Genomic DNA, 12,348 nt, shown 5'->3' on the forward strand with positions numbered 1-12,348 from the left:
AGTTGCATTAATTTCTGCTCTGATCTTTATAATTTTCTGATCTTTTATAATTTAAAATTTTATAATTTTCTCCCTTGTACAAACTTTCAGCTTGACTTGCTCTTCTTTTTTTGGAGCTAGATGTTAAATATTAGGTTGTTTATTTGAGCTTATTCTGTTTTTCTGATGTGGGAGTGCACTGCTATAAATTTTCCCCATAGGACTGCTTTTATTACATCTCATAAGTTCTTGATTAGTGAATCAAGATCACTTACATTGATGGGTATAGCTAGTATGTATTAATTTATCTTTGTCATGTTGCTTCCTGTTGCTGGTTCCTTTCCTTTTCTCTCTGATTCTGTTGGAGATGATGGAGTTGTAGTCTTTGTTATCTCTTTCTAGAATATCCTTCAGGACATTTTGCAGTTTTGGTTTGGGGGTCATGAATTTCTTGAGGTGTTCTTTGTCATGGAAATATCTTATTTCTCCATCAGTTTTGAAAGATAGTTTTGTGGGGTATATCAACCTGGAATAGAAGTTGTTTTCTTTTTGGGTTGAAGTACTTCACTTCAAGCTCTCCTTCTCTCAAGAGTTTATGTTGAGAAGTCTGCTGTAATTCTGATAGTGTTTTTCTTTCTAGGAGATTTGTTTCTTTTCTCTAACAGCTTTTAATATTCTGTTCTTGTGTTGAATTTCTGGAATCTTGACTATCATATGCCTTAGGGTAGATTTGTTTGATCATGGCTAATTGGAGTTCTATATTCCTCACTTTTTTATATGTCAAATTCTTTTTCCATGCTTGAGAAGTTTTCTGCCATTACTTCTGTGACCAAGTTTTTTATACCATTTGTGCTATCTCCTGCTTTTTCATTGACTCTGATCAATCTTATGTTATTCTTCTTTGCATCATCTAGCAGCTGTTGGATTGATTTTTCATGGTGTCTTGGTATTTTTAAGAAATCTTTCTTTTTCATGGTCATTAACTGCAACTGTGTCTTCTAGATCTGAGATTCTACCCTCACATTGTTTCATTCTGCTATGTGTACTTTCAATAGAATTTTTAGTGTCCTAGATATCTGATTGAATCTGTTTCTTGAATTCCTTTTCTTTCCCATGTTGGGAATTCGTGGTTTCCATACTTTTCCTAAGCTTTTCTATGTTTTATCTGTATCTAGTCTGGATTCACTAATCATGACCTTTGCTGGCAACCTGGCAAAGGTAGTCAGACATGACTACCTGTATGAGAAGTATAGCAAAGAATAAAATAACAGACAGAAACAATATAGTAATTCATAACAGGGGTCTTGGAGGTCAGTGCCTCAGGATGGGCAAAGACAAAGACACTCCAGCTTGCCATGATCTTTATTAGGAATGGGGAAGGATAGTGAGTAATTATAGGAACAGTAACGTCAATTATGTTGGCTAGTAAAAGAACAAAGCATTCTTACAAGCATGAGACAGGGGTCAATAAAGAAACTGTTATTTTTTCCCCTAAGAGAAAATTTTATTACTGCTACTACATTGCTTTAAGGATCCTTGTCATCCTCAACAGGTCTTATCTTGTCCCATGAGTGCCACAGCATCACTAGGTATAGGGCTTCATCTGTGACCAGGAGAGTGTGGAGAGTTTCAGCATTCTAGTCTGGCTCCCTGGGCAGGATAAGGACAGCCTCAGATATCCTCTAGACTCAACTTATAATTTGTGGCCCCCAACAATTATAGTCATCATCTCTTAAGTTATCTGAGAAATTATTTCTGATTTGATTTTTTTCTAGAGCCTCATTTATCGCCTTTGTTACTTCCACTGTTACCACTTCAGAGTCAGGTGGGTGGCTTTCAAATTATTCCATCTCACTGCTCCTTGGGTTTGCCTTTGGCCATTTGGAAGTCTGGGGGTATATCTTGCTTCCATGTCTTCTTATTTTCTGTGTTTTTTAAAGTTTAATTCCTGCATTGCTGCTTGTAAATTGTTTATGGCATCTATTGCTAGTATTTAGAAGTCTTAGGAAATGATTACTTTTCAGAGATATCTTCCTGGTGTAGCTGGCTTTCTGGTTTTGAGTCTGTTGTGAGATCCTACCTCTTCAATTTATTGGGGATGAGAAGTTGCTGCCTATTTGGCCTATCCTTTGGTTCGTTGGCACTGGCCTTTAATATTGCTTTTGACCCTCACACAGTCTCAGTCTTGGTATACAAGAACAACTGATTAGAACAATTATGTCACTCTGGTTAAAGCAGTACAGTCTGCAATAAGAATAGCACCAAACTCAGTCTAGAAAATGACAAACTATAGTCACTATTAATTTGTCACCTTTAACTGTTTGAACAAGATTTGTAGTTATATAACAAAATCTAAAACAAACCAGAAAATTGTATATAGTAAATATCCCCTCAATATGACAATTTTACCCTTAGGGGACAAAATTTAAAATAGGTGAGGGGAAAAATAGACAAATAGACAAAGAGAAAGATATTAGAAGCAAGGTTGAGTATAAAGGAAAATTATGAAAGCTTTGGGACTGATGAAAAAGACAGGAGGGAAAGAAAGAGGAATGAAACAGAAATAAAAACAGAACAAAACAACAACATAAAACTAGAAACAGTGTTCACATTTGTATAAAAACAAGAATAAACAATCATGAAAAAGAGAAAAAAATTAAAAATAAAATAAATGAAAAATCAAAGAAAAGAAGAAAAAAGATTCCACTTAAGGGCACATATCTGATGTCACTGGTAGACAGAGGGAACAGATACAGCCCAGATCTGTGTTGATTGACCCAGCAGGCTGATAGTAGAATTATGATGGTGGTAGATAATACCAAAAAACCTGGGCATTTAGTTCACTAAGATTCAGGCTGCTTCTGATTTCTGGCTGTGAGGCTGGGACCTGAGTTGTTCAGCCCGAGACACTCCAAGTGTCTAACTTGAGCTCACCTCCCTTACCTCCTGCTAGCTTGAGCTCAGCTACACCTTACCCTGACACTGGGAGCTGCTAGATGGAGCCAACCTGCAGCTGCTTTGATTTCTGAGTTCAACTTGCCTCTTTCTAAAATGGTGACTGGCCTATCACCCTCTCCTGGGGGATATCTGAACCTAAATAGCCCACCAGCTACTGTAGTCCACAGCATCCACTGTTCTTTCCTAGTGGTGTGTTTCTCTGTGGGGGCCTCTGGGGTTGCCAGTAGTCAGTGTGCAACTGCAGGTTCAAGCCACTTCTCACACACCACAAGCCAGGCTCAGGGAGAAAGTGCCACTTGCCACCTTCCTCCTCTGCATTGTGGTTCCTCTCTTCACTCTCCCTGTGGACTCCAATTCTTGCTTCAGATCCTTGCTGGGTCCTAGGGACTCACTTTCCTCCTCCTTCTCTTCCTCATGTTGCTATATTCCAGCATCTGGCTTCCAAATATCAGAGAGGCTATTTTTCTGCTGTTCACCATTCTGCCATCTTCCCAGAAATCTGGTAATTGCTTTTTAAATGGCTGTATAATAACTTTCTTTCTGCCACTCAGGAATCTAAGAGGGTGGTACTATTTCATGAAAATTAGTTTGAGCTCTTCAAAACTTGCCATATAAAACGAAAACAGTCCCAATTGCTTTAATCAAAATTATCTGCTTCTAAAAATGAGTCCCTTCTCCCCTGAGACCACTCAGTATTAAAATATAATTTTAAAGAAGGGAAAAGTGTTATGTGTTTGGGTTTTATAGAGTCTTTTGGGTCTCCTGTCCTCTGGTTACTTTTCTCCCCTATCTGGTTCAGTGTCTTCCTGGGTAATCTTAGGGTGACTCCATCCCACTGCTTACCTGTAAGGATGAAAGTTGGGCTGAATGTTGTCTCCAAGGGTTTACTTTGAAATTATTTAAATGAAAATTTGGGATAGAAGTGATAAAAGTATACAAATTTGGGTTGGAGGATTCTTAGGTTGAGGTGACCGCTTACAAGTGTTGATGTCCTAGAGAGGACATTCCTTTGGAAGCTTCAGTTTTAGCAGGTAGGAGCAGCCTTACCTGGGCCTGGATAGCAGGGAACTGTTGGCTGTGCCTATCTGTGGGTCCTGAGCTGGGGTAGGAGGCCACCTGGGGACCACGTTTGTGGGCAGAAGCCCACATGTTTTTTTTCTTCCTTTCTTTTCCTGTTTCTCCATTGTTTGTTTCCTAATCAACCCTTTTCCTGGGGGTGGAAAATGCAAGACTGGTTATCCTATCAAATGGCATTGTTTCTGTCAGTCTCCCTCCCCTCTGGACACAGTAATTGCACCATCCCCACATGAGGGTGATGAAAATTTGAGATGCATAATTGTGTCTCATTTCAGTGCCTAATAGAAAATAGAGAATGAGTATGGCACCTTTCTGTTCAGTAAATTCGTAATTACAGGCTTTGTTGTCACGCCTCATGCAAACTAGAGAACTGTTGATTGGCTGTGGTCTGTGAGTGTGTATAGTAAGGTAGCAGGCACACTTTCTCCATTGCATGGCACATTCCCACACAGAGACTGCTGAGAAGGGTGGGTGGCTGAGCTCGACCTGCATCTGCCTGTCTGGAATGAGGATTACCATCCCTGCTGGAATTCAGTTCTTGGCAGAGCTGTTTTAGGAGCTGTGTTAGCCAGCAGAGCATATGGTGCCCAAAGAGCAGTTGCTTTCGGACAAAGGCCAGGGAGCAGATGCTGGAGTGGGTTTAGATAAAGTCAGAGGAGAGGCCACATGTGGTGGAAAGAGCACTGGCCTGGGATTCAGAAACCTGAGCTTTCCCTCCTCTTTATCGTGAACACACTTTGTGACATGCTGTGAGTTCATTTGATCTCTCTGGATATCACCTTCCTTGTCTCTAAAATCAGGGATTGGGAAACATTAAACTGGATTATCTGTTTCAGATGAAAAACATTCTAGAATCCCTTCTAATATTTGGATTTGTACAAGAAATTCAAGGGGATTTTTTTTTGACTCCTTATCACTTGTACGGAGAAGTACCCAGCAGGTGCCATCCCATTATCATAATCTTCATCTCTCTAATCCTATTTCAATCTCATTAACAATAACAACACCACCTACTATCACTTATTAAGGACTTGCTTTGTGCCAGACAGAGGCCCTGTGTCAAGTGTTTGCAGAGGTACATAGTAGTGCCCGCTGACAGGTGTCACCTACCAGGCAGAGCTCTGGGGATCAGAGGGGCTCCCATTTTCTCCTGGTGTTGGTAGGGGATGTCCTGCAATTTCTATACTTGGAACTCACATGAATTAAAAACGGCTTCCAAGTGCTCTATATTCTGGCTTCTGGAATTGTGTATTGCTAGGATGCACATGGATTTTTCAGTAGTACAAACCTGTGCTGCATCCCTAACTCTGCCACTTATTCCCCTGTGTCTTTGCAGAATTAAAGAATTTCCTTACCTGAAAAATAGGGAGAGTCATCTTGCCTGTAGAAAACACTTGTGGTGATCGTGTGAGTTAATCTATGTGACAGCATTCATCTAGGCTCTGGGGTATAGTAAATCCTGCACAAATATTGTTATGCTTCCTGGCTTCTGGGCCCTCTTTTTGCCAGTCAGGAAATGGTTGTTGAGAGATGCTGGACAAAGCCTTGGTGCTGTGGACACTGCTGAGAAAGACAGAACATGTGGGTTCATGGAGTTCATAGATCCTTGGGTTCAAAATCCTTCACCAAAGATACAAACTGCATAGACAGAAGCATAGTGAATCCTCACTGGGAATGTTTGCTATTCCCTTGAACATTCACATTCTTTCTTTAGCTCTATGAATTTTAGCCTCACCTTTCCAGTGACATTGTGATAAGCCTTACGGCTTGCTGTTTACGGCCATGTCTTCTACCTGATTGTTTTGTGACCTGTGTTCTCTAGGTGTAACTCTTTGTCTACACCCTGCATTGCTATGCCAGTTTGTCACGTGGAACCCCCACAAGACGGCCTTTCCCTTCCAGCTCTGCATGTCCTCCTCAGTGTCATGCATGGTTCAGCTCAAATTCTACCCCAAGGCTCCCCACAGCCTGCTCCTTGGCCCCTCATCCCAAGATAGGAGGCGTCTTTCCCTCATGAACCTTCAGAACAGTCTGTCATATGTGTCATACCATCTCACCACGTGCATTAAATTAGGTTCTAATGACTTCTTTCTGACTTGACCATGAGTTCTTTGAGGGCCCCATATTTGGTGCTGTAGTGTCTTCTATGTGTTATGTATACTCTGAGCAAGTATTTGTCACATGGGTGAATGAATGAAGGCCCTCAGTCTGCCTGACTCCTGTTGGTAGTAGGAGTCAACCTAAAGGTGCTGTCCCCCATCTTCTTTATGTCTGTGTGAAAAGATCTATATTGTTCATTAGGATTTTGACTGAGGTAGTAGCAAGGTTTGGTGCTGTGGACACTGGTGAGAAAGACAGAACATGTGGGTTCATGGAGTTCATAAAGCTGAATCTTTTATTCTGGGGATAAAAGATTATCCCCAGTTCATAATCTGGGGATATGGAGTTCAGTGTTTCTTTTTTCTTTTTTCTTTTCTGGGTGTCCAGCTAACCTTGTGCCTTGTCCTTGCTAGGGAGATTTTCTGTTACTTGTGATCTACTTTGTCCTATTACTTCATTTTGAGGAGTTTGGGGAGAAGAGAAATTTCACACAGCTGAGAAGCTCCCAATAAGACATTAGCAATTCCTGCCCTGATATCTTCCAAAACTGGAAGATATATGAAGCTGTCCACTGGGAACACATGCAGAAAGCATCCTGAATAGAAATGAAGGAGACCATTAGGATGGACAGTGGTTTTGTTTTGCAAGGAGCGATCTATCTATCTATCCATCCATCCATCCATCCATCCACCCATCCATCCATCCATCTACTTGAGCATTGTCATCATAAGGCATTTTTTCTCCCCCTTTAATGAAAACCTCTCAGAGGAGTCTGAATTATGGGAAGCAGCCAGGATCTGCCATTTTAAAATGACTGCAGGGCTTGGAGCTGGACAGTGTACCCAGAGGACCTGGTTGCTACCGCAGTGGGAAGGAATGGAAGGATGTGGGTTTTTAATCTGGCTTCACTATGCCACCCAGCAGAGGAGGTGCAAAGGAAAAGTCCTCTTGAAGTAGGTCTAGACACAGGACTAGAGGCAGCAGCTGCAATGGAAACCCCAGAATAAAAGATTCAGCTTTAGGTATGGAAAACAGGAGGCACTGTGCAGCCTCACTCTTGCAAGGTCAAGGTCAACTGAGACAGTTTAGAGTTAAGAATGAGGACCCAGTATGGATGTTATACCTGGGTTTGAGGGCATCTCTGCCACTTTCAGCTGGGAAAATTGCATAACTTCCTCAAGCCTGCCTTCCTTAGTTATAAAGTGGGAATGAAACAATAGGCACATCCAAGGTCACTACTCAGGGTTCTAGCAGGAAGTAAATATGTTCAAGTTTGAGCAAAGGTTAATAAAAAGGCTCTTGATAAAAAATGTGGTCCCTTCAGGGGCAGTGCTGCATTTGGGCTCAGTATCAATGAAGGCCTTGCTACTACCTCTAGCGCCAGATGGGGCCCTGCAGAAGATCATTTACAGAACCTGGGGACAGACAAGCAGTGCAGAGAGGCCTGCCTTGGCCAGCATTGCAAGAGACTTCCAGCCAGTGGTCTCCTTACTCTTCAGCTTCTGCTGATGCTGCCTGCTGGTGGTACCTACCTAAGCTCAAGAGCAGGGAGCCCAGTGGGGTAGGGCCCATGGGGGACAGCACTTCTGGCCCAGGGAAGTTTGGGCTGTGGATATGGAGGGGCAAATGGAAGGTACCTAGAACCAAAGCACCTGCTAGGGTGAAATGAGATGGTCTGCAGAAAGTGCAGGACAATGACCTATACAGTGTCACACTTGGTAGGCACACACTGTTTCTTTTCATCATCACCGTCATCACCATCACCATCACTATTATCGTGATGATGGTCATTATCATCATCATCATTATGACCATCATTACTATTATCACCAGTACTATTATTACTAAAGTCTCCTCCTGGGCCTGCTACCAGATGGCTGTAACTGTCTCACATACCCACGGTGGGGCCTCGTCCTTGGCCCTTAGCTTTCCCAGAGGCATTTCTGTACCTTGTATTCAGAATATTCTGAGTCCAGCCAGCTAGACTGTGGAAAGCCATAGAGCCCTGCCCTGGTTCCCCCACATCTCAGTCTTTTCTTTCTCCACTAGGGGAGATTGCCCTGTTGAATCCTGGCCCTCCGAGGGGACAGCTGTGTCCGAGTGCTGCTGAGCTGTGAGGACCCACCTCTGAAATGAAAGCCATGCCTTGGAACTGGACTTGCCTGCTCTCCCACCTGCTCATGGTGGGGATGGGCTCCTCCACTCTGCTCCCCCGACAGCCACCCTCACTGTCCCAGAAGCGGTCTTTTGTCACATTCCGGGGGGAGCCCACTGAGGGCTTCAATCACCTGGTGGTGGATGAGAGGACAGGGCACATTTACTTGGGGGCTGTCAACCGGATTTACAAGCTCTCCAGTGACCTGAAGGTCTTGGTGACCCACCAGACAGGGCCAGATGATGACAACCCCAAGTGCTACCCACCTCGCATTGTTCAGACCTGCAATGAGCCCCTGACCAGCACCAACAATGTCAACAAGATGCTCCTCATAGACTACAAGGAGAACAGGCTGATTGCGTGTGGGAGCCTGTACCAGGGCATCTGCAAGCTCTTGAGGCTGGAGGATCTCTTCAAGTTGGGGGAGCCCTTTCACAAGAAGGAGCACTACCTGTCAGGGGTTAATGAGAGTGGCTCAGTTTTCGGGGTGATCGTTTCCTACAGCAACTTGGATGACAAACTCTTCATTGCCACAGCAGTGGATGGAAAGCCTGAGTATTTTCCTACCATCTCTAGTCGGAAGTTGACCAAAAACTCTGAGGCAGATGGCATGTTTGCTTATGTCTTCCATGATGAGTTCGTGGCCTCAATGATTAAGATCCCTTCAGACACCTTCACGGTCATCCCTGACTTTGATATCTACTATGTCTATGGTTTCAGCAGTGGCAACTTTGTCTACTTTTTGACCCTGCAGCCTGAGATGGTCTCTCCCCCAGGCTCCACAACAAAGGAACAGGTGTATACATCCAAGCTTGTGAGACTTTGCAAGGAGGATACGGCCTTCAACTCCTACGTGGAGGTACCCATTGGCTGTGAGCGCAGTGGGGTGGAGTACCGCTTACTGCAGGCTGCCTACCTGTCCAAAGCTGGTGCTGTGCTTGGCCGGACCCTGGGTGTCCATCCAGATGATGACCTTCTCTACACTGTCTTCTCAAAGGGCCAGAAGCGAAAAATGAAGTCTCTGGATGAATCAGCCCTATGTATCTTCATTTTAAAGCAGATCAATGACCGCATTAAGGAACGGTTACAGTCTTGCTACCGAGGCGAGGGCACGCTGGACCTGGCCTGGCTCAAGGTGAAGGACATCCCCTGCAGCAGTGCGGTGAGTTGGGGAGGCCCTGTGGCTGGGATGGTGGGTTGTGGACGATGAGTACTATGACCTTGCAACCTCCGTGGGTGCGTATCATCCTTCCCTTTTTGTAGATGGGATGAGTACACCCCATTTTATGTCTCAATGGCCTCAGACCATCACAGCTCAAGCATCCTGAGTGCATAGAATCAGAGCTGGAGCTGAAATGTCCATTTCCCATTGGTGTACTGTTCTCTGTTGCATATTGGCTCACTGGTAATGAGAGGGAGTGCTGGGCACATTGGGAGTGTGGGTAATCGATGTCCTAGGCACCAGACATAGCCAAGCTTATGACTTCATTTTGCCATCGCCCAAGACGTGTGCTTACCTTTCTCATGTTCCAAACCTGGGAGGTTCTAACTTTCCTGGGAGCTTAGAATAAAGCTATGGAAGAGTGGAGAGAGAAGTCATTCTGCATTTGGGATGGATGTGGGATTTCAGGAGACTTATATTTTTGGCTTTTTTTTTAATCTTTAGAAAATGGCAGATTGAGAGCAGAAAAGAGATAGGAGGTGAGCTATGTTTATTAAGCATCTTTTGTGTGCATGGAAAAGAAGTATCACAAAGTCCAGAAGCAGCCAGAGAGCAACCCCAGGTGGCAAAAGTGCTGTAGGAACTCAGAAGGGGGAGCGTCCTGCGCTGCTGCAGTGGATGTCCTTCACCTTGATTTCAGGGGCTTTCTCATGGCCTAAGGGCCTGAGGGACAGACAGACATCTTGCAGGGTGACCTCAGCTAGAATGTATGAACCCCCTGCCTCCCTAACCCTGCTCACCTGTGATGCAGTGTGAAGAATATCTGCCTTTCTGGGCTTAACATCTATTCATCTTTCAAAGTGTACCGCTCTACTTCCCACGGTCATTCCTCACGTCACTTAGAAGGCCCAGCTGTTGGCATCTTCGATGCTCTCGGTACAGTTCTTTCCATTTTTTCTTTTCAAAATTATCACTCTAGTTTGCAGTCTATCTTGTGATCTCTTGACTAGAGGATAAGAAAGGAAAAATGAGACCATTCCTCTGGCATTGAGATTTGGGGTGGGGGTAATGAAGAGGGAAGAGAAAACACTTACAGAAGTTTGTCACTGTGCTTGACATGTAGACTCAAGCTGCTTCTGGTGGGCAAGGATCCTAGGTGTCTGGGCTGAAATGAAAAGATCCCATTCCTCCTTGGAGGTCTTAAAATCCAGGAGATCCCTAATGGAAGAGGTCCCATGGGCTAAACAGGGAAGCCACAGATGGATAAATAAAAGCCAGGCAAAAAAATTTAGGGAACTCTGCCATCTGTTAAGTCCTAACTTGCAACTTAACGTTTGGGAATGCCACCTGGAGCCTTTTGGGGTAGTGATTGATCTTCTCAAGAGGGTCTGAGATAGGGTTATGGCTTTGGAGGACCATACACTGCTGTCAAATGAAGACAGTCAGTGACAGGCTGGTTTGTGTATGTTACACACTCAAACACAGGTCATGGGAAGATGCATCCGAATGTTGGTATGGAGAGGATCCAGACAGCTCAGTGACAGTGGACAATTTATAATGAGCAGAGGGGCTGGGGATTTAGCTCAGCGGCACAGTGCCTGCCTGGCAAGTGCAAGGTCCTGAGTTTGATTCCAGGTACCGGAAAAAAAAACAAACAAACAAATGAGCAGAAATTTATTTCACATAGTCCTGATGTCTGGATAGTCTGAGATCAAAGGTTTTGTATCTGGTGAGGACCTTCTTCCTTCATCTTAACATGATAGAGGTTATCACACGGTGAAGTGCTAAGAGAAGGGGAGCGGAAAAACAAGAGGTGCCTGAACTTGTCCTTGCCCCATTCTCATCATAACAGAATTGATCCACTCAGGAGGGCATAGCCTTTATGGCCTAATCACCTCTTGCATGTACTGCCTCTCAATACTGTTATGATAGCAATTAAATTGCAACCTGCATTTAAGAGGGCACAGACACTCAAAACAACACTGGTTTAAACCTTCATTTTCCATTTGAACTCCCTGAGACACAACAAGGTGAATGATTTGCCCCAGGTCACACATCTTGTGAGTGCATGGCACAGTCAGCACTTGAGGAAAAGCCGCCCCTTCCTATGGGGCACACACGTGTGCACATATACACACCACACATGTATATATGTATATACTTGCATATATGCATTAAATACCCCTGCAACTGTGCACACATGCATCCTATATTAGAAAATGGTAAATTTATGCTGAACTCACTAAACAACTAGTTCTTTTGAGATCAGAGGAGTTGGCAATCTCTGATACTTTTCTGTAGAAAACTTGCTCAAACTCTGTCTTTTAGGCTATGCTTTTGGGAGCAAAAACATCTGCAGGGATTTATCTGACTGCCATGGGCAGGTGTTTGTCCTGCCCTTGCTCCCTGCTACAATACAAAAAGCCAAGTTCATCGTGGAAGTCTGCAGCACTGCAGGTCCTCGCACCACATGGTAGCCTTGGAGAGAACAGAGGGAACACAGCTTTGCAAGACAGACTAATGCCAGGACCGGGAGTAATGGAGCCAGATAACAAGCTTTTGATTTTTCTTTGGGCTTTAATTAGCTCTTTCAAGTTAGAGGCAAGTTCAGGGCAGAGAGTAGAAAGGAGGAAGCTAGAAACTCTGCACAGGGCTGGAGCTGTCTCCTCAGCCAGGCTAAAAAAGGCCAGGCTGGCTTTTCATGCACAGTATCAGTTCCCTTTGATTTGCCTGATACCTGGGTTACTTTGCTTTGGCCCTCTGTTACAATTCATCTGGACTTAGCTCAGATCACATGGGTGTCACGCAACACTGACATCAGCCAGGCCAGGCTCCTGAGCAGCCCATGGAGTCTGCAGGGTTTTGAAGCCCAGCTTTCCCCCATCCCATTCACAAGGCTCTTGGGCTGGTTTCTTTT

At 44.2% G+C, this 12,348-nt stretch overlaps 1 protein-coding gene across 3 annotated transcripts in view; it reads left to right on the forward strand.

The window, feature by feature from the left end:
- Positions 1-12,348, forward strand: part of Plxna4 (plexin A4) — a 433,053-nt gene that overhangs the window by 68,619 nt on the left and 352,086 nt on the right. For all 3 annotated transcript variants that reach the window (XM_013510647.1, XM_005377545.2, XM_005377544.2), the window contains exon 2: positions 8,164-9,431. In XM_013510647.1, coding sequence (XP_013366101.1) covers positions 8,247-9,431 — 1,185 coding nt within the window. In that variant the 5' untranslated portion in view covers positions 8,164-8,246. The remainder of the gene's footprint in view (positions 1-8,163; positions 9,432-12,348) is intronic.

This window comes from Chinchilla lanigera, unplaced genomic scaffold (genome assembly GCF_000276665.1).
Source record: "Chinchilla lanigera isolate Chin_1 unplaced genomic scaffold, ChiLan1.0 scaffold00009, whole genome shotgun sequence".
Lineage (NCBI taxonomy): Eukaryota > Metazoa > Chordata > Mammalia > Rodentia > Chinchillidae > Chinchilla > Chinchilla lanigera.